This window comes from Zea mays, chromosome 9, assembly GCF_902167145.1.
Source record: "Zea mays cultivar B73 chromosome 9, Zm-B73-REFERENCE-NAM-5.0, whole genome shotgun sequence".
NCBI classification, from domain to species: Eukaryota; Viridiplantae; Streptophyta; class Magnoliopsida; order Poales; family Poaceae; genus Zea; species Zea mays.
The window spans coordinates 148,749,004-148,776,733 of record NC_050104.1 but is presented as its reverse complement, the minus strand read 5'-3'; the positions used below and the strand labels follow the sequence as shown (position 1 = coordinate 148,776,733).

At 55.0% G+C, this 27,730-nt stretch overlaps 1 protein-coding gene and 1 long non-coding RNA gene across 3 annotated transcripts; both read left to right on the top strand.

Moving 5' to 3' along the window:
- The first annotated feature begins 4,184 nt into the window (after positions 1 to 4,184).
- On the top strand, positions 4,185 to 7,190 carry LOC100274815 (uncharacterized). Its single transcript, NM_001349177.1, has 4 exons — positions 4,185 to 4,794; positions 4,908 to 5,733; positions 6,275 to 6,379; positions 6,639 to 7,190. Exons 1-4 carry the CDS (start codon positions 4,733 to 4,735, stop codon positions 6,996 to 6,998), a joined length of 1,353 nt encoding a protein of 450 aa, NP_001336106.1. The 5' UTR covers positions 4,185 to 4,732; the 3' UTR covers positions 6,999 to 7,190.
- Positions 7,191 to 9,720: 2,530 nt separating this feature from the next.
- Positions 9,721 to 10,754, top strand: LOC103639358 (uncharacterized). Of its 2 annotated transcripts, none has more exons than XR_002265001.1 (2): positions 9,721 to 10,192; positions 10,321 to 10,754. It is a non-coding gene; the product is annotated as an uncharacterized lncRNA (long non-coding RNA). The 2 variants fall into 2 exon arrangements; XR_002749208.1 differs by having other exon boundaries at positions 10,302 to 10,754.
- The last annotated feature ends 16,976 nt before the right edge of the window (positions 10,755 to 27,730 follow it).

Here is a 27,730-nt window from a genome sequence, read left to right as displayed (position 1 = left end):
AACAATTGTACGAGAATGTAGGTCTCTTATCAAATCAAATGTATCCTAAATGATAGCAATAAAATTGATCCCGTTGTTGTTGTTGTCATTTGACATGTTACGTGTGGGTTGTAGAGGCATAGCTATTCAGTAGACAATTTTGAGCAGCTTACTACAGTGATAAGAATATACTGTTGTCACTGTTGCTCCACCAGCGGCCGCTAACCTATCGGATTCGTGTCGTGCGTAATCAATGCGAATCTAACCGCCGAAGAACTTGTTCGACAAAATTTCACTTTCCCCCTGAATCTATTACCCACACCCGAATCGCAGAAGCAAAGAACTGCGTAGTAGTAGTAGTTTTTGCGCATGCAGGAAGACGCCTAACCAAGCAGCCCCCTCAAGCAAACAGTGCCAGAACGCATGCGAGCGACGGAGCGAGCACGAGAACCAGGCCATGCACGAGAACGAGACCGCCGCCGCCGCTGCCGCAAGCGACAGGGACGGAGGAGACGACCGGTTGGTGAACGAACAGCCACCAACTTTCGCCTGGTGTGACTGACGAGTATAGTAGTAGGTGCACACAGCGATCGACCTGGATTCTCTGACCACGAGGGCGGGCCGGGTAAAGTAAACAAAAGCGGTTTTGCTCGTCCAGCTGGCCGGCATCACCGACGCAACCGAAAGTAATAAGCACGGCCCGGCCTCGTGCTAAACCGCAACGTAAGGTACCTTACCTTACGAACAATCTTGTTAGTAATAAACAAAGAACGGAAGGGCAAGGGTATCGCTGTCTTCCAAGATTGTGGAGGATGAGGAGGATCATGTTCGCGCTCACCTCAGAGAATCATTAGTAACCCAGCCAGCGCCGCGCATCAGTACCGGGCACTGTCGCTTTCGCTCGATCCTGCCGCATCCAGATGAGATGATGATGCGGGGAAACGAGTCTTGCGGGAGCGAGTCACGGCGACGCTCTCGGTGTCAAATTAATCCACGGAACGACGCGATCCGTCACACTCTCCCGGCTCCCCGGTCCCGACCGCCGTCACATGGCTCGACCGCCGCTGGCGCTCGGCACATGCCTGCCGCCCGACCCTAGCCACGTCGCCGCAACGGCCAATCGGGTGGCGCCCCGCACAACAATACACACAGAATTGTTGTCCTGTTCACGGAGGAGGACAGGGCGAGGACCAAGCCGATCGAGCGCGTCGCGTTTCGACAGCAAAGCACCGGCGTTCCATTGGGCCGGCGAGACGTGACCTGTGTGTGTTGTGACCAACGGAGCGCCTGGTGCCAGTGCCGCCGCCGCCGCCGCCGCGCGAGTGTTCGCGTCGGACCGCAGCCGGTAGGGCCGTGTTGCCGTCGCACGCAACGACGCACAGATCTGCTGGCCGGCGGGCGCCATCCAATGGGGCGCGTTTCACGGTGCCGACGACGTGCCGTGGGGCGGGACACCGGTCGTTTTCTCGTGTGTGCCGCCTGTACGTGGCCATGTGGTCCCGATCCGCAAGTTGCGAATGGATTACGTAGTATATATAGGGTGGTCTCGACAACGTGATCCAGTAGCCTAGCCTAGCAGCCACAGTGATGTACGCACGCACGCACGGGTCACATTCTTTCCCTAGCCCGTACCGTACTGTGGTATGTGTTGCATTTATTTGGGATAATAAAAATCTGGCGGTTAGATTCGGATTAAAGCCAAGCGAAACTGCTTGAATAACGCCAGGTGCGGCACTAGGTAATCTATCGTCGGCCAAGGAAATTAAACGAATGAGAATCAACAAAAAAAAAAAAGGATCCTCTGTGTTCGCCCTGATGATCTGTACGTACAGGTAGTGTACAAGACAGACCGTGACGAAAACTGACGATCGGCGTCGAAAACGGACGATGCGTGTACTACTACTGTACTGTAACTTTGCAAGAACGGTCACGTGTGATGTTCTCCCATCACGATCCAAAAAACAAAAAAGTCGCGACCTTGTAGAACTAACCCTGAGAGGATTCTGCGGGCCGGGGACGGGAGAAAATCGCGCAAGCGGAATCAAAAGGGCATGTGCGGAAAAGGACGGCATTTGTCAAAACGATATAGATCTGCAGGTCGATCATGCTAGCTAGTAGTAGTACTTGAAACGCCCCCAGTTATATGATATGACACAACCTCTCCAGATCTCTCGTACCCGCCGCTGTACCCCCATATGGCAAAAAGTCTGTGCTTCCCTCGCAAGCAAACCCAGGTGGAAAAAAAAAATGTAAACCAAAGAGCCCGGCCGCGCGCTGCAGCTGGCGATCTCCTCGATCGAGCAAAACCGATGGAGAACTCCGCTAGTTGTTGATCGATGCGCCTTTCGATTCGCAGCGGAGGCACCACTGTTGGTGGATGGATGGATTAGGCACCAACCAACTAACCTCGATTAATCAACGCCGATCGCCGACACATCCATCCTTTCTCCCGTGAAAAGAGCATGTGGTGGCCATGGGTAGTAGTAGTCTCTTTATTATCCTTTTGAATTCTTGACCTGTTGTTTATTAGTCTTTTCTATTTGTGCTCACGCACTGGCGGTTTTCCTTCTCTGACCGAGTGAAATCCGGGCGCGTTTCTTTGGCGTAGCTTGGACAGGTGCAAGGCAAGGGGGAGAAAAAAAAAGGAACTTGTCCTGCGGATCCCAGTTCCAGGTAATGGTTGGCTTGGACGGCAAGCAACAGGGAAGGAACGCGCGGTGGCACTGGCCCATCAGCCACTGGAGTCGTCTGAACATACGCAGCAGATAGATGCCTTCCTGCCCGCCTGCCTGCTGCTCGGGACCACCGTCCGGTGGGAGCGGGCCAGCAGCACATCCGATCGTGATGCAGCATTTCAGTACGTGTGCTCGCGCAGGCAAGCTGTGTGTGTGTGGCAGCGTGGCAGGTGTGGACGAGCTCTTCTACTTCTACAATTTTTTTTGTCTATACAAATTAAATCTGCACCAGTTCGAATAACTAGATTTAATCTAAAACGAACTGCGTGGTGGTCGTGGGGTGGTTGACCCCGGTCGGTGCTATTAAGATATGACTGCTGAGCCGGGAAGGGTAACACGGATAAAAGGCAAGATTAGGGATGGAAACGAGACGAGCTCGGCTCAACCATCCGAGCCAACGAGACTGATCATAAACATGAACTCGCTCTCTAAAATATAATATAAAATATCAAAAATAATTTTAGTAACATATTTTAATTAGTAATATAAATATTACTAATATAATATAGAAAATAGGTTAATTTTAGTAATCTTAAAAAACATAAACTAATTGTCTATTTAGACTAACACTACATATAAGCATACTAATTGAAATTTTATGTAATAAATTGTTGTTGGGTCGAGCCACAAGTCAGCTTGTGAGCCGAATCGAACCGAGCTGACTCGCTTTTTTCTCGATCTAGAAAATAAGCTCGACTCGAACTTATTCTAAATAATGAGTCGAGTTCGAGCTTTTTTTCTAGCCTAGACGGGATCACATCGAACCAGGTTTCGAAAGTATGATAGCATCTCGCAATAATAAAAACCGATGGCCAATGGAGAAGGGTGAGGCCGTCCGCATCGTATGCCGCGCCATGCCCCTTCCCCTAGCACTGTATACGCGTAGGGAGCCTCCTACGTGCTACAACGCTAGGGGAGGCCGCGCCGCTCTCCCAGATTAAGGGGAGCATTGTAGCGCCTCCTTGCACAGTGTTTCTCTATTTAATAGTTGAAAAAATAGTAATAAAAGATGAATAGGGTTAGAAAATTATATTTTATAGTTGTAGGGATATAGAGGGATAATATATGAGGAACCGTTGCAGGAGATGAAAAAAGTTAGGGGGTGAAATGTTAATCATGTGACTAAAAAATGATATAGGAGCAAAAATTTAGAGGTCACGACTGCGGATAGTCTGATGCTAAAACTACTAAACTAGATTATATACACTGCACAAGGCTGAGTGCTTAGCGACCGACTACCGAGTACTGTATGGAGACGGCTACACGCACGAAAGAATCCGAAAAGGGGTCTCCGCGCCGCGCGCGGGCGTGGCAACCACGCATGGGCCAGCCAGAGGGCGGCGATCCCCCACCTCCCTCCCAGGACAACACCAGTGAGTCATCACATTCCCACCGGATCCCGGAAGCTTTTTCCACACGGCAGCCGGGCAGCGTCTTCCTTTCTCATGTACTAGCAGCCTCTAGCCCCCTACCAGTACTAGCAGTGGCGCAAAAACTTTTTTATTACAACTTCCCGGCAGGACCCGTTTCGTTCGGTCCAAGTCTCCAACCCCTAGCAGCCCACCCACATACAATTCCGTTTGCCCGGGTCCTCTCCTCGCCCGCGACCGCCGTTTGACTCCCGGACCCGACCCACTCCCACCAATCGGAGGCAAAGATCGCGTGAAATCCCGGGTCTCGCGCGCCCATTTCAGCCGGACGCTGACCAAGACAACCCCGGCGATCCCCACACCCGCACACACAAAGACGCAGACCACACAACGGCTCGGCAAGCGGCAGCAAGCCCAGACCAGAGCGAAAACCCACCGTTCCAGCACCCGATTTTGAACCACCGCGACACTCCCAAGTCCCAACCAAATCTACGACCCCTCCGACCGAAACGAGATCTCCGCCTCCCCTCACGGAAAGGAAAGAAACGCTCTCCCCCCGGGGCAAAGGGAACCGTCGCCGCGTCGCGGAAAACTGAAGCGGGGCACAGGAGGAGGAGAGGCCGAGGCAGGGAGAGGGTTCCGGCGGCGATGGAGCGGTACAACCCCTCCGAGGTGTACGAGCTCTTCGTGCGCCACATGAACAACCCGAGGTAAGGGAGGCCGGGAGGCCAATTCCACCTATTCTTTTTCCCCCCTGCGGTTCTCTTTCTTCGATGCATCCTTCGATGGAGCGGTCACTGATCGGTCTGCGATGCCGCCGCAGGGTGGTGGTGGACAACGGCGCGTGCGCGACGGCGACGCTGGTGCAGGTGCACAGCGCGAGGAAGCACGGCGTGCTGCTCGACGCGGTGGCGGCCCTGTCCGACCACGGCGTCTGCGTCCGCAAAGGCTACATCTCCTCCGACGACGGCCGCTGGTTCATGGACGTCTTCCACGTCGTCGACGCCGCGGGCGGCAAGGTGGCCGACGCCGGCGCCCTGCTGGCGCGCCTCGAGTCCTCGCTCTCCGCCGACGCATTGCCGCCCCGCCCGCCGCCCGCCGCCGCGGGGGCCGGGACGCCCACCCTGCTCGAGCTCGTCGGCGCCGACCGCCCGGGCCTCCTCTCCGAGGTCTTCGCCGTGCTGCACGACCTCCGCTGCGGCACCGTCGACGCCAGGGCCTGGACGCACGCCGGCCGCGTCGCCGCGCTCGTGTTCGTGCGCGACGAGGAGACCGGCTCGCCGATCGACGACGCGGCGCGGGTCAGGCGCGTGGAGTCCAGGCTCCGGCACGTCCTCCGCGGCGGCGCGCTCGGCGCGAGGATGGTCCGGGCAGACGCCTCCGCCGTCAACATGGACCGGAGGCTCCACCAGCTTCTCAACGAGGACGGGGAGGCCGGGAGCCGCGCCGACCGGGCGGAGTCGGAGGCGGAGGCGCCCACGCCCACAGCGGTCGCCGTGCAGGATTGGGTGGAGAGGGGGTACTCGGTGGTGACAGTGAGCTGCCGCGACCGGCCCAAGCTGCTCTTCGACGTCGTCTGCACCTTGACAGACTTGGATTACGTGGTGTACCACGGCACGTTCCACACAGACGACGATCACGCCCGCCAGGTGAAGCTTCTAGGCGTTTCTTTCTCGGCTGATCCCCAAAGATTTCTTTCCTGCTATTACTGAATCTAGGGCCGCCATTACTGAATTTTTGTCGCGCTGAGTTCTTGAGCTGGAGGAATTCCTGCCAGGAATCTCGACGTTTCCATAGTAACTCACTGCATTAGGAGCGGGTAGGACATTTCTGTAAACTTTTCTCTCACTTTTACTCCACTTTTACCTTTTGGTTGCTTTGATTGTGACTGTTGTGTGTGTATGCTTGAGTTTTGTTCATGAAAATTCCCTTTTACTGAATTTTCTGAGTTTTGGCATTTTAAAACGGAAGGTTTAACTTTAGTTTCATTTGCATTTGCATCGCTAGATTATTCTGCTTCAAAATTGTACCGCGTCATAATCACGACTGCATAATTAATAGTACTAAGCACTATATTCTGCAAAACTGATCAAAATTGCTGCTACGGTGCTGCAAATTGAATTCAGACACTACCTATGCACTCCTGTTGAAGCTAAGTTGACATCCTGTTGCTTCTTGGCTTGGCTGCAGGAGTTCTACATCAGGCGGTTGGACGAGCGGCCAATTAGCTCGGCGACCGAGAGGCGGCGCGTGATCCAATGCTTGGAAGCGGCCATCGAGAGGCGCGCATCCGAGGTGCGTGATCGCTGAGTATCTCCCTTCCTTTCCCTACATGCCACGCTACGCCACGCCACCGCAGCAAAAACACACAACGCCGGATGCTCGCTCCACCTTCCTCCCTCCCTCCCAGTCCCAGCCCAGGCGCAACGTCTCTTTCACGCCCTGCCCAACTTTCCACTTCACCGCCATGTGTTCGGACGAAATCCCAGCCGCACCACCTCTCTATCTAGGAGTATTCTCTAACGCCAGAGCGATCCTCTGTGGCTGTGCGCAGGGAGTGAGGCTGGAGCTGCGCATCACCGACCGCCGCGGGCTGCTCGCCTACGTCACGCGTGTGTTCAGGGAGAACAGCCTCTCGGTCACGCACGCCGAGATCACCACCAGGGGCGACATGGCCATGAACGTGTTCCACGTCACCGACGTGGCCGGCCGACCCGCGGACCCCAAGACCATCGACGAGGTGATCCAGAGGATCGGCACGGAGAGCCTCCGGGTGGACGAGGAGCGGTGGCCGCGCCTGTGCTCGACGGAGGGCGACGCTGGCCGCGGCGGCGGCGGTGCGGGGATCTTCTCGCTCGGGAGCCTTGTCAAGAAGAACCTGGTCAGTCTTGGCCTCATAAGATCCTGCTCGTGAGGACGCGATCAATGGGGGGCATGTGCTCCATGGGATCCTTGTGTAAATATGGGATGGTGCATGGGTTAGTTTGTAAATGGAGTAGGGGTTTAAATCGCCGTTTCTAGTTCTAGGTTTAAGTTGCCACGTGTACATAGTAGCAAGTGGAGATGGAAGGTTTTAAAAGTTGCTGGTCGGCAACAGCAAGGATAATGGACCTCTCTGGTGGGTCGTGCCATGTGTCTATCTAACTTTTACGTAAGAAAAAGTATTATACATGGATCGCTGAAACAGAGTACTTGTTTCGCAAGACCAAAAATGGATCAACAATACTATACTTGACCCATTCACCTCAAAAGGTCAAATCTGAGATCACACAACGGAATAGTGCACGGAGTATGACGGTTGGTTTGACAGAAATCATTTGAACTTTCGCAAACCAACATCCCTCGTCAAAATCCCTGCGAATGAACGTCTACTGGCCCACAAACAAAATCATCAATTCGAGTACAAGTTTCACTACGGATACACTATTTTCAACATATTTTACCGACATCATCTCGCTGTCAGCTGAAAACAAAACCATTTGACTTCCTACAGCTACATTTCAAAGTCGGTTGGATACACTATTTTCAACCTATTTATCGACATCGTCTCGCCGTCAGCTGTAAAAAAAACCATTTGACTTCCTACAACTGCTACTTTTCAAATTTGAACTCTTTATTGCAACTGGGATTTGGACATTGCATGCCCCATGGCACTAGCTGGCTGGTGCCGTGAGTTTTCTGGCCATGCTATTGTGTTGTCTTTTTGTGCCGTTGCCTTTGAAATTTTAAAATTTTACATGATTTTTTCATACGATTTCTAAATTAGTTAAATAATATATCTACTTAAACTATATAGACAATTTTTATTTGATGGTGCATTTACAAAAAAATTTTTTTGCAATGGCAGATATTTGAATTGCATATTTCAATATTTTTGCACCAATTCATAAGTGTTGGATATAATATATTTTTTTCTAGTGCAAAACAATTTTAAGCGCTAAAACTTGTGGAATCCGTCAAACTTGGTATGCTGCATTATAAATATTCTCGCTTTATTCTCTTCCAGTGGTCAAATTATTTAACTTAAGGATTGCTAATAGGCACATGTTAGCTTTGGAGTACCAATTATGGTTCTTTAGCTAGATTAGATGGAAGAAGATTATATAATGTGTTTCTTTATTATCTCATTTGTTTATATGATCAACTATATGTTGTTAATTACATGTTGTATATAGTATCATGTTGCAGTGGTTTGAAGTATTTGCAGGCAATTTAATTTATCTAATTTAAAACTACTGAATCTATTGTTTAATTGTATCCTATAGTTTACAATCGTTTTCGTCTGTTAAGAAGTTATTACGGTTCAACCAAATACACTTTTTTTTATTTTTCTTGAGAAAGCCACTAATCAACGAAACATGCGCTTTTCAGGTCATGCATGCGGAACGAGAACTGATCCAAGCCGTGGCGGCAAGAACCAAGAAACGAGAAGATCGCGTCTGCCAACCACCTCTGACCTACCGCCCAACTGCCGCGAATCGACCAAACCTGGTAAGGGACGTCGGACACGTGGCCGCGGATCGCCATTGCTTTCGGGGTGGCTGCAGTTGCGGTACTCGGGGAAAATGACCGCCCAACCCTTTCCGAATTCCTATTTCCACCGCCTCTACTCCCGTTGGAGCGGGAGAGGGAGCGGGGAGAAATCAGGTCGGAAGAATGTGTTTGGGCTGGGCTGGGCCGGATCGTTGCGTTGGTTGCCGGTTTGAATCCGCGAAACGACGGGTGGTTGTGGTGGAGCCCGTGGGGAGCAAAACGTGCGGGAAACCATCCTGCGTGAGTGGGTTCGGTGTGCTTGTAGGCTTGTAGCCGCCCCCGCAGTAAATCAACGCCAAGTTGACAACTGCTGGAGTGGTCCTTGGCAACCACTACAGGTCTACAGCCAGCGGAGCAGTGCGGAAGTGGGGTCTTCAGCACGCCGGCCTGGATGCAACGAGAAGAGTCTTTTTTCCGGCCTGGACACAAAAGAGGTTTTTATTTTGCGCATCAATTCCTTACAGTGAATGAAACTCTATTATTTATATCAATGGTGCACCATCTCTCTCTCTCTCCAGATCGTATGTTTGGAGATCAGGTTTACCTTGGTTCGTGTCGCTGGTCTGCCATGGAATTCCTGTTTCCAGAGCCCTACTGCCCCCCGTCTGCCTACTTCTACAGAATACGGCCACGTGAGTTTGGCACACACATTACATTGCACTTGCACGCGTAACAAACCCACTTTCACACAACGGCCTCGTTTTGCAACGACAACACTACCTCGAGAACGACAAGTTAGGGCTTGTTTGTTTACCCCAATGGATTATATAATCTGGATTATTTTTGGAGGATTATATAATCTGGATTATATAATTTGGATTATATAATCTGAGTAGTCCTGTTTGTTTACCCAGATTATCTGGCGTGTTTCTGTTGGGCGGCGGGCTTCTCCGATCCGATAGGCGCAAAAACGATTCGGTAGATTATAATGGCAATGGTGGGTAATTTCTAGGAAACTTGAAAGGGTAGTGGGGAAGTGGGAAAAAAATAATCTGAAATAAGCACCTCCTCACTTGCTTATGGATTATCATAATCCAAGGGGTTAGATTATATAATTTGGGCAAATAAGCTAGACTGTTTGTTTGCCTCTTAGGATTATTTAATCCAGATTATATAATCTGGGGGGTAAACAAACAGGCCCTTAGTTCCTTGGTGCAGAATCTCGCCAAATAGAGCAGAATCACCGTGCCAACTACTTCCTGTGCCCTAAAAAGGCTAAAGCAGCAAATTTCATAGCCAACAGGCAGAGGGGCAGAGGAGTTGCTTCGCTCATCCTGCTGCCGAACTGCTAGGGCACCAGGATTCCAGCAAAGGGATTCCTACCGAATCTGCAGCTGGCCATAGCGCCCCGCGCCCCCGTCCGTGTCTGCATGACTTGGTTTAGGCCATAGGCCATAGCGATTGCTATCCGTTTTTTTGTTCTTGGTGTGGTAGATTCAACTTGCAAAAGGCCTAAACCAAGTCACGAACGATTCCGAAGTTCTACAGCACTTATGTACCAAGCACCCTTCCAACTTGTAAAAGAATGTTTCTATCACTTCAGCCGAGCAGGAGGGGGCTATATAAGCGTGTTTGGTATGGCTTTACTCCTCCTCTTTAGAGTAGTTCTACTCTAAAACTCTGGATTGAGCTGCTCTGCTCTGCTCCAGAATTTATATCGCTTTCGTATAATCAGTAGTGCTAGATTATTCGAGCAACTGCAGGCGGGAGCTTCGGCAACGTCCATACCCCGTCGATGAGACGATGACGGAGGGTTGCAGCGGCGTCCTGGATCTGCCACCGCCACCGTCCTCGCTCGAACTCCCAGCTCGGGCCGCTGCAAGCAGGATCTGGTTCAGACGCTGTCGTCGCCCGTCTTCAGGAGGTCTTCTTCTCCGAATTGTGTTGTCGGGTCGTCTCTCAGAAAGCACCGTCGGGATCTACAGCTTGCCAAGCTTGTGGGTACGGTTCGAAAAAGCCACCTCCAGTGACACTTCGTTACTATTTGTGAGACAATTCGAGGCGTTGAAAACTTCCTATCGTTTTGTAATGGTTATCACATGATACTAATCCATATCTATGTGGGAAAGATGGATTAGTAATTAGTTGGTTCAGTTTAAAAAGTTTGTCGGTTAAATGAGGTTATATGTTTTCGTGATATGCTTGGCTGCCGGGCTGACATGCACCTTTTTCGTGAGTTCACCTGCTCAGCGAGACAACAATGTTGTCTGTGATTAGTTCTAACTAGCACAAGAATCATTCTGAGGATTGTTATTGCTAAATAGGTTCGGCTGTTAGATGTAATATTGTCCACCTGTTAGATGCCTGTTTTGAAAAAAAAAGATCATTAAAGTAATTTGTGCATATGTTAAATCCATAAATAAAGCAGGGTTGTTGTCCCTAGTTTGACATGCTTATCTTATTAAAAAAATCGAAAAAAATAAAAATCTAAAGCTATGTTTAACGTATATTATATGCTAAACAATACCACAAACAAATTATAATTAGGAGTTTGGGACTGAGTCGAGATCTGTAACCACACCTGACTGATCAAGTATCTATGCAAGTTTGTGATTTGACTGAGGTTCAAGAATCGTCAGTCATGTTTGCTCCAGAACCTACAAAAGGGTGGCTGTACAGTAGATCAAGAAAAGACTAGCTCTGATGCTATCGATGAAATTGCTGAATGTATTAAATCTTTCTTGCTGTGACGCTACATGGAGGATTTTCGAGATTGAGATTCATGGTAAATTTCTTCCTTTGGAGCGTCTTTTCGTGCATCTACCAGGATTAAACTCTGTTACAGTGCAAGAGGAAACTGATCTGCAGAGTGTTGTCGATGATCATTAGTGTCGGCGTTTCGAAACTGGGGGGTCCCTGGGCCGACGAGTGAAATGTCGCCGCGTGCCCCAGCCCAGATGGGTCGGCGCGAGACGGAGCGCGAAGGGGGGAAGAAAGGGCAGCCGGAGCGAGAGAGGGAGGTGGAAATCCCGCGGCCTTCGTGTTTTGTCCCGCGCCCAAATCGGGTGCGCTTGCAGTAGGGGGTTACAAGCGCCCACGCGGGAGAGGGAGCGAGCGGCCTCACGCGAGCGCCTGTCCCGTCCTCTTCCCCGCGCGGCCAACCCTCTCTAAGAGGGCCCTGGTCCTTCCTTTTATAGGCGTAAGGAGAGGATCCAGGTGTACAATGGGGGGTGTAGCAGAGTGCTAACGTGTCTAGCGGAGGAGAGCTAGCGCCCTAAGTACATGCCATCGTGGCAGCCGGAGAGGTTTTGGCACCCGGTTCGTGTGGTGTCGTGGCCGTCGGAGGAGCGCTGAAGCTTGGCGGAAGGACAGCTGTCGGAGCTGTCGAGTCCTTGCTGACGTCCTCTTGCTTCCGTAAGGGGGCTGAGAGCCGCCGTCGTCATAGAGCGTGCGGGGCGCCATCATTGCTTGTCTGGCGGAGCGAGCCAGATGGGACGCCGGTCTTGTTTCCCGTAGCCTGAGTCAGCTTGGGGTAGGGTAATGATGACGCCCCCTGTTGACGTGGTCGGTCCGTGCCCTAGGTTGGGCGATGTGGAGGCTCCTCCGAGGTCGAGGTCGAGTCTGTCTTCCGAGGCCGAGGTCAAGTCCGAGCCCCTGGGTCGGGCGAGGCGGAGACCGTCGGCTGAGGCCAGGGCTGAGTCCGAGCCCTAGGGTCGGGCGAAGCGGAGTTCGTCGTCTTCCGGGGCTGAGCCCGAGTCCGAGCCCTGGGTCGGGCGGAGCGGAGTTCGCCGTCTTCCGGGACTGAGCCCGAGTCCGAGCCCTGGGTCGGGCGGAGCGGAGTTCGCCGTCTTCCGAGACTGAGCCCGAGTCCGAGCCCTGGGTCGGGCGGAGCGGAGTTCGCCGTCTTCCGGGGCTGAGCCCGAGTCCGAGCCCTGGGTCGGGCGAAGCAGAGTTTCCTATGGTGCCTGAGGCCGGGCCTGACTGCCTGTCAGCCTCACTCTGTCGAGCGGCACAGCAGTCGGAGCGGCGCAGGCGGCGCTGTCCTTCTGTCAGGCCGGTCAGTGGAGCGGCGAAGTGACTGCGATCACTTTGGCTCTGTCGACTGGAAGACGCGCGTCAGGATAAAGGTGTCGGGCCACCTTTGCATTAAATGCCTCTGCGATTTGGTCGGTTGGCGTGGCGATTTAGCCAGGGTTGCTTCTTGGCGAAGACTGGGCCTCGGGCGAGCCGGAAGTATGTTCGTCGCTGGAGGGGGGCCTCGGGCGAGACGGAGATCCTCCGGGGTCGGCTGCCCTTGCCCGAGGCTGGGCTCGGGCGAGGCGTGATCGAGTCCGTCGAACGGACCGGTCCCTGACTTAGTCGCACCCATCAGGCCTTTGCAGCTTTGTGCTGATGGGGGTTACCAGCTGAGAATTAGGAGTCTTGAGGGTACCCCTAATTATGGTCCCCGACAGTAGCCCCCGAGCCTCGAAGGGAGTGTTAACACTCGCTTGGAGGCTTTTGTCGCACTTTTTTGCAAGGGGACCAGCCTTTCTCGGTTGCGTTTTGTTCCGGTGGGTGCGCGCGAGCGCACCCGCCGGGTGTAGCCCCCGAGGCCTCGGAGGAGTGGTTTGACTCCTCCGAGGTCTTAATGCCTCGCACAATGCTTCGGCTGGTCTGGTCGTTCCCTCATGCGAGCTGGCCGTAGCCCGGGTGCACGGTCGGGTTCCAAGTTCTCGGGCTGGTATGTTGACGCTGTCAACGGTTTGGCCGGAGCCGAGTTTGCGAGAGCAGCCCCCGAGCCTCTGCACAGGGCGAGAGGACGATCAGGGATAGACTCGACTTTTTTACATACGCCCCTGCGTCGCCTTTCCGCAAGGAGGAGGGGGGGAAAGCGCCATGTTGCCCTCGGAGGGCGCCGAACATGGTATCTCCGGTGAGCTGCTGGCGGGTAATCCGAGTGGACGCCCGTGCCCCATTTGCTAGGGGTCGGCTAGAGGCCCAGAGGCGCGCCCAAAAGTACCTGTGGGTGATCTGCCGGACCCGGTCCCCTGTCGACGGGGTCCAAGGGCTCGATGCCTCCCTCTGATGGGATTCCGTTACAAGATCGTTCCCGCTAGTCTCGGAAATGTCCTAGGGTACCTCGGGAGCGTAGACCGAGCCTTGGTTATGTATCGAACGTACCCATGGTCATCCCTCGCTCTGTGTCTGAGGCGGCTGTGAACCCTTCGAGGGCCAACCTACGAACTCCTGATCAGTAGTGGGCGCAGAGCCCGAGTGGCCTGAGGCAGCCGTTGAACCCTTCCGAGGGGCCGGCCTTCGAACCTCTGACCAGTAGTGGGTGTGGAGCCCACGCGCTCTGAGGCGGCTGTCGAACCCCTCCGAGGGGCCAGCCTTCGAACCCCTGATCAGTAGGGAGGCTCGGAGCCTGTTTCCTTCACGGAGAAGGATCCTTTTCGGGGTATCCCCCTTCCCGGTCCCTGTTGTAAGAGAGAGAAAGAGGAAAAAAAGGAAAAGGATACGAAATCGAATGACGTGGCGTACCTTTTTTTTGACACGGTCATTATGCCGAAGGCGAAGCGTCGCTCGCTTCCCCTGCCAGAGGCGCCGCCTTTCCCGCCGCGGAGTTAATGCGACGGGGCGTGCGGTTCGCGGGGCGGCTGTTGCGCGTGCGCGAGCCGTTCGAGGAACGGAACACGAGCGCGCCATCTTCACGCCGTGAGAGAGGGTTTTCTCACTGCCCCAGGAGGGGACGTAAGCTTGGCTGACGACGTGACCGCTGCTCCCGCCCGCCTGCCACCGCCATCATTGCCGGCCTATTTTTGGCCGTATTGACCGTCGCGCCTGGCTGGCACTGCTGGGTCGTACGCAGGGTTGCCTCGAGTCGCGGTACTGGTTCTACAGTCGAGGAGGCGTGGCAGTGGTGCGAGCGGCGGTGCAGTTGCTTGCACGTAGCGACCGGCGCGCCGGTCGCATGACGCGTGGGTGTGGGCCCCCATGCTGGGTGCGTTGGAAGTCGGAGGGGCGCGCCCACTTGGCGCGGTTGCATGCCGCCTGCATGGCTGCCCGCCCTTTCGCCCGCTGGTCTGGGCGAAAGTGGAGGATTGCTCGTAACCACTGGGCGGTTGCATGCACCGCGCGCGGCGGTTTGGCTTCTTCTGCTCTGGGCTAGTTTGCATGACGTGTGGGACCTAGCCCCCGCGCCGTAGGGGGAGGACCTTGGAGCGTGTTGGAGAAGACTCAGCCCATGATGGCTGGGGACGCAAGTAGGGAGAGTTGCCTTTAAAAGGAGGGTGACCCCCTTGAAAGGCGACCATGTCTTCGCACCCCCTTATGCATCGTGTCTTTCCACCTTCCGAGCCCCCGGATGGGGGACACCCGCAGTCCTTCCGCCTTGTCGTTGGAGGAACGCAACTCCGTGGGAGTTGGCACCTTTCAGCCATCGTTCGGCTTCAAGGATTTTCATCATGCAGCCCGACTGCACCCCTCCGCCGGCGGTCACCCAAGACGGTGACCTCCATTTCGATGGCGGGGGAAAGCAAGCCGGGCTGCGGCCTCTGCCCCTCCCTCAGCCTCAAGGATTTTCATCATCAGTGCTGGGGAGGGGAGTGTGCCGAGTTGGGGTCGGCTCCTGCGTGGGTGGTGGCCCGCTCCTTCCCTCAGTGATCGGGGGGAAGGGCGTTCGCCGTTCGTGGCGCTGGCAGCTGCCGCGTGCCTGGCTCTCGGACCCGAGTGGCTTCGGAGCCGCTCCCGGCGCCGCCTTCCACCACGGCAGCTGGAAGAGGTTCTTCCGCCGACGAGATAGCCAGGGCCGCCCACGGACCGACCTCCAACTCTACGGCCTTCTGCCCGTCCTTGCCTCACGAGTTTGGGCACGGGCGAGGGCCTCATGGCAGCAGCATCCGCCCTGAGGTCATCGCTGCTGCTGTTCGGCCCCCCGGGGCAGAAGTCGTCGTCGCTGCTGGAGCAGGCGACGACGAGCCGTTCGTCGGTCTTCCGTTGCTCCGCAGGCCCCCCCCAATCGAGTGGGGTTGTTCGTACCTGCGGAGGTGGAACCGGAGTTCCGTTTGTAATGGCACCTTGAATGCCAGTGTTTTTGTTCATTGTGGCCGTTGAGGCCTGAACATGTATGTATTTTTGGCACGGAGCCGTGTTTTTCCTCATTCTCGAGCACTAAGACTCGCCTGTTGGTTGTCTGAACCGCTTCACCAAGCGTGAGTCGCCCCGTGCAAAGGTGACGAGTGAGGTATCCGTATCCCGGAGGCGTAGGAGTCCCTCGGCTCGGTCGACCTTGCTGTCCGAGGCTTCTCTTGCTTAGTTAAAGGAACCCCTCGGCCGCTCTTCGATGAGCCGAAGCCAGGGGTAGCGGTGTCAGCACGGACAGAGGCAGAGTTGGCTCGAAAAGAAGACTTGGTCGGCCGGAGCCTGGCCAGGTCGTCCGTTTGCGGGACCGACGCCGGAGTTGATCTGCCGAGGCCTCGGGCCGGGTTGATGTCTTTGGGGGACAGCTGGCCGAGGCCTCGGGGTGACCAGCTGAGCCGCCTGCTCGAGCCGGATTCTTGGAGGAGACCCTGGCGGCGATGGCCCGGGCGAGATGATGACGTCGTCCTTCAGAGTGGAGATCCTCGGACCGCGTCGCCGTCCGAGGCTAGGTCGGACCTCGCCGAAGGTGTAGTCGACGCCGAGGGTGCTGCTGCTCCCTTCAGCCGTCAAGATCCGAGCCTGCAGGATCGGATTATCTTGTAGCGTTTGTTTTCTGCGACCGCTGAGGCCCAAACACACCCTCGCCGTGTTGTAAAGCTGCGCTTCTTTTCCTCTCGTTTCGAGTATCTCGACTTTCTCGTCGGTAACAGAATTGTCTGTGCGAGCGAGAGTTGCTTTTCACGGAAGGTGATGAGTGAGGTATCCATATCCCGGAGGCGTAGGAATCCCTCGGCTCGGTCGGCCTTGCCGCTTACGCGCACTCTTGCCCGTCCATAGGGTTCTGTCACCGACGCAGTCGAGAAGGCTCGAAGAATCGCTTCGGCAGAGGAGCTTTCGAACGTGAAGACTTGTTCGGTCCGCGAAATCACTTATCCGAACGTGAGTTACTTATCGCAGAAGGTGATGAGTGAGGTATCCATATCCCGGAGGCGTAGGAGTCCCTCGGCTCGGTCAGCCTTGGCTGATTACGTGTACTCCGTCGTTTTCAGGATCCACTTTCGAAGTAGTCGAAAAGCACGAAAGACATTCTGACAGAAAGGATCTTTTTCGAGGAAAATTTCGACGAAGAGGGGGTTCCCCCCCTTTTAGCCCCCGAGGGAGGGTCGGGCTTTGCCGAGGCAAGGCTGACCCTTCCTTGATGACTAAACTTTGCGTGGGAGCGAGGTATATGAACAACTTGAAAGCATCTTAAGGGTAGAAGCGACGTAGCTGTTGGATGTTCCAAGCGTTGCTGTAGACCTCGCCTTGACTGTTGGCCAGCTTGTACGTTCCGGGCTTCAGAACTTTGGCGATGACGAACGGCCCTTCCCAGGGAGGTGTGAGCTTGTGCCGCCCTCGGGCGTCCTATCGCAGCCGAAGCACCAGGTCGCCCACCTGGAGGTCTCGGGACCGGACCCCTCGGGCGTGGTAGCATCGCAGGGACTGCTGGTACCGCGCCGAGTGTAGTAAGGCCATGTCTCGAGCCTCTTCCAGCTGGTCCAGCGAGTCTTCTCGACTAGCTTGGTTGCTTTGGTCGGCGTAGGCCCTCGTCCTCGGGGAACCGTATTCTAAGTCTGTGGGCAAGATGGCCTCGGCCCCATAGACTAGAAAGAACGGCGTGAAGCCCGTGGCTCGGCTCGGTGTTGTCCTCAGGCTCCAGACCACCGAGGGGAGTTCCTTCATCCATCGCTTGCCGAACTTGTTGAGGTCGTTGTAGATACGAGGCTTGAGCCCTTGTAGAATCATGCTGTTGGCACGCTCTACTTGCCCATTCGTCGTGGGGTGAGCCACGGCTGCCCAGTCCACCCGGATGTGGTGATCCTCGCAGAAGTCTAGGAAATTTCTGCCGGTGAACTGGGTGCCGTTGTCGGTGATGATGGAGTTTGGGACCCCAAAGCGATGGATGATGTTGGTGAAGAACGCCACCGCCTGTTCGGACCTGATGCTGTTTAGGGGCCGGACTTCGATCCACTTGGAGAATTTGTCGATGGCGACCAACAGGTGCGTGTAGCCCCTGGGTGCCTTCTGCAAGGGGCCGACGAGGTCCAGATCCCACACAACGAAAGGCTAGGTGATGGGTATCGTCTGCAGAGCCTGAGCGGGCAGGTGGGTCTGCCTCGCGTAGAACTGACACCCTTCGCAGGTGCGGACAATTCTAGTGGCGTCGGCCACCGCCGTCGACCAGTAGAAACCTTGTCGGAAGGCGTTTCCGATGAGGGCTCGAGGTGCTGCGTGATGGCCGCAAGCCCCCGAGTGTATCTCTCGTAGGAGCTTCTGGCCTTCGGCGATGGAAATGCATCGCTGGAGGATGCCTGAGGGGTTGCGGGGGTAGAGCTCCTTCCCGTCCCCCACCAAGACAAATGACTTGGCGCGCCGCGCCAACCGCCGAGCTTTGGCTCGGTCGAGGGGTAGCTCTCCTCGGTGGAGATATTGCAGGTACAGGGTCTGCCAGTTTCGATTAGGCGTGACCCCGCTTCGCTCCTCCTCGACGCGCAGTGCCTCACCCTCGGGGGCCGAGGGTACCTCGGGCTAAACCGAGGGTGCCTCGGGTCGAGCGGAGGGTGCCTCGGGCCGAGCCGAGGGTGCCTCGGACTGAGCCGAGGGTTCCTCGGGCTGGGCCGAGGGTGCCTCGGGCTCGGGCGTGTCGTCGATCTTGACGGAGGGTTGATGCAGGTCTCGAGAGAAGACGTCCGGGGGAACCGTTGTTCGCCCCGAGGCTACTTTAGCCAGCTCGTCCGCAGTCTCGTTGTAGCGTCGGGCGATGTGGTTGAGCTCGAGCCCGTAGAACTTGTCTTCCAGGCGCCGAACCTCATCACAGTAGGCTTCCATCTTTGGGTCGCGGCAGTGGGAGTTCTTCATGACTTGGTCGATGACGAGCTGCGAGTCACCGCGAGCGTCGAGGCGTCGGACCCCTAGCTCGATGGTGATGCGCAACCCGTTGACCAGAGCCTCGTACTCAGCCACATTGTTGGACGCCGGGAAGTGGAGGCATAGCACGTAGCGTAGATGGTTTTCGAGGGGCGAGATGAAAAGTAGGCCTGCGCCAGCCCCTGTCTTCATCAGTGACCCGTCGAAGAACATGGTCCAGAGTTCCGGCTGGATCGGAACCGTTAGGAGCTGGGTGTCGACCCATTCAGCCACGAAGTCCGCCAAGACCTGGGACTTGATGGCCTTCCGAGGGGCAAACAAGATCGCTTCGCCCATGATTTCCACCGCCCACTTTGCGATTCTACCCGAGGCCTCTCGGCACTAGATGATCTCCCCAGGGGGGAGGATGACACCACAGTTACCGGATGAGACTCGAAGTAGTGTCGTAACTTCCGCCGCGTCAGGATCACCGCGTACAGCAGCTTCTGAATTTGTGGGTAGCGGATCTTGGTTTCGGACAGTACCTCGCTGATGAAGTAGACTGGCCTCTGAACGGGCAATGCATGCCCCTCTTCTCGTCTCTCGACCACAATCGCGGCGCTAACCACCTGAGTGGTCGCGGCGACGTAGATCAAGAGGGCTTCTCCAGCAGCGGGGGGCACCAAGATGGGCGCGTTCGTGAGGAGCGCCTTCAGGTTCCCGAGGGCTTCCTCGGCCTCGGGGGTCCAAGTGAAGCACTCGACCTTCCTTAAGAGGTGGTACAGAGGCAGGTCTCTTTTGCCGAGGCGTGAGATGAAGCGGCTTAGAGCCGCAAGGCATCCCATGACTCTCTGTACGCCTTTCAAGTCCTTGATGGGCCCCATGCTGGTGATGGCCGCGATCTTCTCCGGGTTGGCTTCGATGCCTCGCTCGGAGACGATGAACCCCAAGAGCATGCCTCGGGGTACCCCGAAGACACACTTCTCGGGATTAAGCTTCACGCCTTTCGCCTTAAGGCATCGGAATGTCACTTCAAGGTCGGAAAGGAGGTCGGAGGCTTTCCTCGTCTTGACTACGATGTCATCGACGTAGGCCTCGACCGTCCGGCCAATGTGTTCGCCGAACACATGGTTCATGCACCGCTGGTACGTCGCGCCCGCATTCCTCAAGCCGAACGACATGGTGACATAGCAGTACATGCCGAAGGGTGTGATGAAAGAAGTCGCGAGCTGGTCGGACTCTTTCATCCTGATTTGGTGATACCCTGAATAGGCATCGAGGAAAGACAGGGTTTCGCACCCGGCAGTGGAATCCACGATTTGATTGATGCGAGGCAGAGGGTAGGGAACCTTCGGACATGCTTTGTTTAGACCAGTGTAGTCTACACACATCCGCCATTTCCCTCATTTCTTTCTCACAATCACAGGGTTGGCAAGCCATTCGGGATGGAATACCTCTTTGATGAACCCTGCCGCCATTAGCTTGTGGATCTCCTCGCCTATGGCTCTGCGCTCTTCCTCGTCGAATCGGCGCAGAGGCTGCTTCACGGGTCGGGCTCCAGCTCGGATATCCAGCGAGTGCTCGGCGACATCCCTCGGTATGCCGGGCATGTCCGAGGGACTCCACGCGAAAATGTCGGCGTTCGCGCGGAGAAAGTCGACGAGCACTGCTTCCTATTTGGGATCGAGCTCGGAGCCGATCCGGATCTGCTTGGAGGTGTCGCTGCTAGGGTCGAGGGGGACGGACTTAACCGTCTCCGCTGGCTCGAAGTTGCCGGCGTGACGCTTCACGTCTGGCACCTCCTTAGAGAGGCTCTCCAGGTCGGTGATGAGGGCCTCGGATTCGGCGATGGCCTCGGCGTACTCCATGCACTCCACGTCGCATTTGAACGCGTGTTTATACGTGGGGCCGACGGTGATGACCCCGTTGGGGCCCGGCATCTTGAGCTTGAGGTAGGTGTAGTTGGGGACGACCATGAACTTCGCGTAGCATGGCCTCCCCAATACTGCGTGGTAGGTTCCTCGGAACCCGACCACCTCGAATGTGAGGACCTCCCTTCGGAAGTTGGAGGGTGTTCCGAAGCAGATAGGAAGATCGAGTCGTCCGAGGGGCTGGACGCGCTTCCCGGGGATGATCCCGTGGAAAGGCGTAGCGCCTGCCCGGACCGAGGATAGATCAACACGCAGGAGCCCGAGGGTCTCGGCGTAGATGATGTTGAGGCTGCTGCCTCCGTCCATGAGGACCTTGGTGAGCCTGACGTCGCCGATGACGGGGTCGACAACGAGCGGGTATTTCCCCGGGCTCGACACGTGGTCGGGGTGGTCGGCTTGGTCGAAGGTGATGGGCTTGTCGGACCAGTCTAGGTAGACTGGCGCCGCGACCTTTACCGAACAGACCTCCCGACGCTCTTGCTTGCGGTGCCGAGCCGAGGCGTTCACCGCTTGCCCACCGTAGATCATGAAGCAGTCGTGGACCTCGGGGAACTCTCCTGCCTGGTGATCTTTCTTCTTGTCGTCGTCGCGAGCCCTGCCACCCTCCGCGGGTGGCCCGGCCCTGTGGAAGTGGCGCCGAAGCATGGCACACTCCTCAAGGGTGTGCTTGACGGGCCCCTGATGATAGGGGCACGGCTCCTTGAGCATCTTGTCAAAGAGGTTGGCACCTCCGGTGGGTTTCCGAGGGTTCTTGTACTCGGCGGCGGCGACAAGGTCCGCGTTGGCGGCGTCGCGTTTCGCTTGCGACTTCTTCTTGCCCTTCTTCTTAGCGCTGCGCTGAGTTGACGCCTCGGGGGCGTCTTCCGGTGGGCGGCCCTGGGGCTGCTTGTCCTTCCGGAAGATATCCTCAACCGCCTCCTAGCTAGAGGCGAACTTGGTGGCGATGTCCATCAGCTCGCTCACCCTGGTGGGGGTCTTTCGACCCAGCTTGCTGACCAGGTCGCGGCAAGTGGTGCCGGCGAGGAACGCGCCGATGACATCTGAATCGGTGATGTTGGGCAGCTCGGTGCGCTGCTTCGAGAATCGCCGGATGTAGTCCCGGAGAGACTCTCCCGGATGCTGCCGGCAGCTTCGGAGGTCCCAGAGGCTTGGACCAGGTCGTCCCAGTTCGAGATCTGCCCCGGAGGCAGGTGCTCCAACCAGGCGCGAGCGGTGTCGGAGAGAAACAGGGGAGGTTGCGGATGATGAGGTTGTCATCGTCCGTTCCACCCAGTTGGCAGGCCAGCCGGTAGTATGCGAGGCACAGTTCCGGTCTAGTCTCCACCGAGTACTTTGTGATAGTAGTCGGGGGTCGGAACCGGGTCGGGAACGGCGCCCGTCGTATGGCGCAGCTGAAAGCCTGCGGACCGGGTGGTTCGGGCGAGGGACTCCGATCCTCCCCGTTGTCGTGGCGTCCCCCACGCCTGGGGTGGTAGCCTCGGCGCACCCTCTCGTCGAGGTGGGCCCGAAGGTCGCGGTGATGGTGCTCGCTGCCGAGGCGACCCGGGGCCGCAGGCGCTGTGTTGCGCGTGCGCCCGGTGTGGACCGAGGCTTCCCGCATGAATCGGGAAGTCGCGGTGTGATGTTCCGAGGGGTACCCCTGCCTTCGGGAGGCGGAGCTCTCGGCCCGTCGGACCGCGGCGCCCTCCAGGAGATTCTTGAGCTCTCCCTGGATTCGCCGCCCCTTGGTGGTTGATGGCTCCGGCATCGCGCGGAGAAGCATTGCTGATGCAGCCAGGTTCTGGCCGACCCCACTGGAAGCGGGTGGCGGCCTCACCCTGACATCGTCGGCGATGCGGTGCTGGATACCCTGGGGTAGATGGCGCACTTCTCCGACCGGAGGTTGGCCCGCCCATTCCTGCCTGACGTCCCGGTGGATCGGCTCAAGTGCTCCTGCTCCCTCGTCGAGCCTGGCCGGCACCCCGTGGATTTGCTCGAGCTGTGGGTCATGACCCCCCGCCGGAACGGGGACCACAGCTAGCTCCCGTAGGATGTCAACGCGTGGCACAGGCCTAGGGAGATCACCGTTCTCCGGCATACCGAGATGGTTGCCTTCGGAGGGACCCCTAGATTGACGTGGAAACATTCACGACTTGGGCCGCAGTCCTCGTCGCCGAGGCTGCGGCTACCGTCGGAACAGTCGGAAAGGCAGTAGTCGCATGCGGTCATGAAGTCCCGCATGGCACTGGGGTTGCCAAGTCCAGAGAAATCCCAACAGAAGTCGGGCTCATCATCTTCCTCGGACCCCGAGGGCCCGTAGGTCGAGACGTCCGCGAGCCGGTCCCAGGGTGACCGCATACGAAACCCCAGAGGGTTTGGACTCGCCTCTACGAGAGCGTCCGCCAAAGCGAAGTCGCTTGGCGGGTCGAGGCTGAATCCAAAGGGCGTGAGATGGGAACCGGTGGGTACCTCTTGGTCGACGGGCGGTGACGAAGTCACGTCAGGGACTGACTGCACCGTCGTCTCAGGTACGAGGGTGACGTCCAGCAAGCCTTTGCGAGCGTGCTGGCGTCGTCCGTTTGCTCGGAATTGGCGTGTTGCGGGGAGACGGCGCTCGTCTTCGTCTCAAACGCGAGGTCGATGCCCGACGCGCCCCCCGTTGGGGCGCCGGCGCCGTCGACTTGCTCGACAGCCGACGAGGTGCCGCCTCCTGCTTGGCCTTGGTTGCCCCGCCTCCTCCTCCGTCGGCGGGGGAGAGGGCGGGGTGAGCTCGAATGTCGTTCTTCCACCACACGGGGAAGACGTCGTCGATCCCGCCGCCGACGGGCGGGCTGTCGGCCGCCATTGTTGCTGTCGCACGACGGGGGAAGGAGTATCATGTCGTAGCTGCCGTCGAGGGACATAAACTCAAGACTCCTGAAACGGAGCACCGTCCCGGGCTGGAAAGGTTGCTGGAGACTGCCCATCTGGAGCTAGACGGGAAGCTGTTCGTCAACACGCAGCAGGCCCCTACCTGGCGCGCCAACTGTCGGCGTTTCGAGACCGGGGGGTCCCTAGACCGACGAGTGAAATGTCGCCGCGTGCCCCAGCCCAGATGGGTCGGCGCGAGACGGAGCGCGAAGGGGGGAAGAAAGGGCAGCCGGAGCGAGAGAGGGAGGTGGAAATCCCGCGGCCTTCGTGTTTTGTCCCGCGCCCAGGTCGGGTGCGCTTGCAGTAGGGGGTTACAAGCGCCCACGCGGGAGAGGGAGCGAGCGCCTGTCCCGTCCTCTTCCCCGCGCGGCCAACCCTCTCTAAGAGGGCCCTGGTCCTTCCTTTTAAAGGCGTAAGGAGAGGATCCAGGTGTACAATGGGGGGTGTAGCAGAGTGCTAACGTGTCTAGCGGAGGAGAGCTAGCGCCCTAAGTACATGCCATCGTGGCAGTCAGAGAGGTTTTGGCACCCGGTTCGTGTGGTGTCGTGGCCGTCGGAGGAACGCTGAAGCTTGGCGGAAGGACAGCTGTCGGAGCTGTCGAGTCCTTGCTGACGACCTCTTGCTTCCGTAAGGGGGCTGAGAGCCGCCGTCGTCATAGAGCGTGCGGGGCGCCATCATTGCTTGTCTGGCGGAGCGAGCCAGATGGGACGCCGGTCTTGTTTCCCGTAGCCTGAGTCAGCTTGGGGTAGGGTAATGATGGTGCCCCCTGTTGACGTGGTCGGTCCGTGCCCTAGGTTGGGCGATGTGGAGGCTCCTCCGAGGTCGAGGTCGGGTCTGTCTTCCGAGGCCGAGGTCGAGTCCGAGCCCCTGGGTCGGGCGAGGCGGAGACCGTCGGCTGAGGCCAGGGCTGAGTCCGAGCCCTGGGGTCGGGCGAAGCGGAGTTCGTTGTCTTCCGGGGCTGAGCCCGAGTCCGAGCCCTGGGTCGGGCGGAGCGGAGTTCGCCGTCTTCCGGGACTGAGCCCGAGTCCGAGCCCTAGGTCGGGCGGAGCGGAGTTCGCCGTCTTCCGGGACTGAGCCCGAGTCCGAGCCCTGGGTCGGGCGGAGTGGAGTTCGCCGTCTTACGGGGCTGAGCCCGAGTCCGAGCCCTAGGTCGGGCGAAGCGGAGTTTCCTATGGTGCCTGAGGTCGGGCCTAACTGCCTGTCAGCCTCACTCTGTCGAGCGGCACAGCAGTCGGAGCGGCGCAGGCGGCGCTGTCCTTCTGTCAGGCCGGTCAGTGGAGCGGCGAAGTGACTGTGGTCACTTCGGCTCTGTCGACTGGAGGACGCGCGTCAGGATAAAGGTGTCAGGCCACCTTTGCATTAAATGCCTCTGCGATTTGGTCGGTTGGCGTGGCGATTTGGCCAGGGTTGCTTCTTGGCGAAGACTGGGCCTCGGGCGAGCCGAAAGTATGTTCGTCGCTGGAGGGGGGCCTCGGGCGAGACGGAGATCCTCCGGGGTCGGCTGCCCTTGCCCGAGGCTGGGCTCGGGCGAGGCGTGATCGAGTCCGTTGAACGGACCGGTCCCTGACTTAGTCGCACCCATCAGGCCTTTGCAGCTTTGTGCTGATGGGGGTTACCAGCTGAGAATTAGGAGTCTTGAGGGTACCCTTAATTATGGTCCCCGACAATTAGAGAAAACAAGAATCTCATGAATATTAAAGAATATATTGTAAAAGACATTGATAGCCAGAGTATGTTAACATGACTTTTTTTTACCAGAGTATGCTTAATCATTTGGATGCGTGCTTTGAGATTTGTGTTGATTTAATAAGAAGGGTTACTTATGCCGTTCTCATTATTTTCTCCATTTATTTCCCTGACAAAATCGTACAGTTGATATTCATGCACCGATTGTCCGAATACCTACTTGCATAGTCGATGTCACAGGATTCCTCCGTGGTTGTGCTCCCGACACCTATTGCATCAGAGGTCCGTTGTCCTAGCTAGCTTCCTCGGTGCAACAAATGTTATGTACTGCATGGAACTCTCTAAAACACAATCTTTTGCATTCATTTCCACAAGACTCCTCTTCGAGGACCTATTAGCGTTTGTATTAAAAATAATCGTGGAACGCGATCATGTTTTTTTGTTTCGGTAACATTGTTGTAGGAACGTTCACGTTTTAGTTCTAGGAACATTTTTTTTGTAATCACAGCACTATTATAAAGTATCGTTCTATATTCTTGTTTCTGTTTCATATTCCTATACTTTTAGGAACATGGTTGCTCCTAAAAACAGCGAAAGAATTGCAGTTGCGGCATTCATCGGTGGGGAGTGGCCGGAAAGGAGTTCAGGACCAAGCCAATTGGGGGGGGGGGGGGGGGGGGGGTGTAACGGGACGTTTGGATAGGGGTGGGTATTTTAAAACCGAAAACCGAAACGAACCCGAATAGATTAAATTGTCGGTCTATTTGGGTTTTCGGGTTCGGTTCTTATATGTGCTGTATTTCGGGGTATAAGTTCGGATTCGGTTCCTAACCTTTAAAACTCGAATAGACCTAATAACCCGAAATATAAAAAAACTCTTAACATGTGATAGTATTATTATATGATTTATGAACTTATTAACTAGAAATAATGATATCATCTTAACGATAATATATATATCTTTGTATGCTAATTTTTATAGTCACTTGTTGTAGTAATATTATTTTCAATTAATTATTCATTATATATATTTTAATAAAATATACTAGTCTCTCTACAATTTGGGTCTATTCGGTGGACCGAATAGACCGAACCGAAATTGTGAGTCTATTCGGGTTCGGTTCCTAAAATATTTTTGAAAATTTCGGTTCTCATTTTTCAGAACCCGAAATATCACAAACCCGAATAGACCGAACCAAATTACACTAATAGACCGAATGCCCAGCCCTACGTTTGGATCCGATTGAGGTTGCCTAATTTTGATGAAAATTTCAGGATCTAATCCAAACACTCCCATTTCTGTTTCATGTGTACTCCAACAATCCAGTATCCTTTCTCTATGAGCTTCTTGATAATTCTAGGGTGGAAAAGCCAATTTTGCCCTTGCTTCAAACTATTCCATAAAAGGTATTGTAGACATTTATGTTATACAACGTATCCACCATCAAGAGTATATATAGGCCATGTTTGGTTTCTTTAGTCTAGGGACTAAAGTTTAGTTAGGGAACTAAAGTTTAGTCCCTAAAATGTTTGGTTCTAGGGACTACAAATAGTAAGAATATACTAAATGACTCATAATAAGACTAAAATAGCCTTTAACATTCTCCTACTATTAGTACAATTGAATTAAATGAGGGGTAAATGTGAAATTAATATGGTTTACTCCCTTTTAGCACATATGTGAAGGACTAAAGACTAAATCATTTTAGTCCATATTTTAGTCCTAGTGTTTGGCAAAAAATGGACTAAATGAAACTAAAAACTAGAGACTAATTTTTAGTCCCTCTAACCAAACACGCCTATAGTCTAGAAATCCAAACGGAAGACTATTTTTATCGAAAAGACATTTTTTAATCTTATTATCTAGTTCCGGTAATCCCTAGGATTCAAACGGAGCCTGAGAACTTTGGTCCTGTTTGGTTTATAGCTCATTTTTAGAATCTCATTCTATAATCCCGTTATTAGCCACAGAGCTTCTAGATTCTGTGCCAGCTGGCCGCTGTTTCATCTCTCACGATCACGATCAGGCATAGAACTCGCAGAAGTCGTCAGGTCATGCTGCAACAGTGGGACGTGCATGCCTAAGGTTAAGCTTATAAGCATCACTAAAATGGCATTAATATATATATATATATATATATATATATATATATATATATATATATATATATATATATATATATATATATATATATATATATATATAATATTCTCGTTAATTCTGAGATGTTTTTTAATATAATGAAAATTCAAATCCATCGGCTACGTCATGAGATATGTACTATGCATCTTTTGATTCTGATGTGATAACATCGACTGTGAAATTTGCCTACTCGGCGCTCAGTGTCGTTATAGATGGCCAAACGGGCCGTGCTAATGGGCCGGTACTAAACACAGCATGACCCATAGTGCTTCGGCACGGCACGGGCACGATTCATATAGTGCCAGTGCCGGCACGACACGGGTCTAGTGCCGTGCTTGGGCCGCCACCCCGACACGATAAGCTGGCACGAGCACGGCACGATTAACTGACCGGTACGGTTAGACACGACTTAGACCAACATGTGGTTTATATATGTGATTGTGAGATGTGCATGTGGTTGTACATTGTTATTTGCTATGATTTACACATAATGAATTCACTTTATAATGATATAAA

Bases quoted from the DNA above. Each gene is read 5' to 3' on its own strand.
- LOC100274815 (NM_001349177.1), top strand. From the start codon at position 4,733: ATGGAGCGGTACAACCCCTCCGAGGTGTACGAGCTCTTCGTGCGCCAC. The intron at 5,734-6,274 runs GTGAAGCTTCTA...GCTTGGCTGCAG, and splicing joins ACGACGATCACGCCCGCCAG to GAGTTCTACATCAGGCGGTT. The intron at 6,380-6,638 runs GTGCGTGATCGC...GGCTGTGCGCAG, and splicing joins TCGAGAGGCGCGCATCCGAG to GGAGTGAGGCTGGAGCTGCG.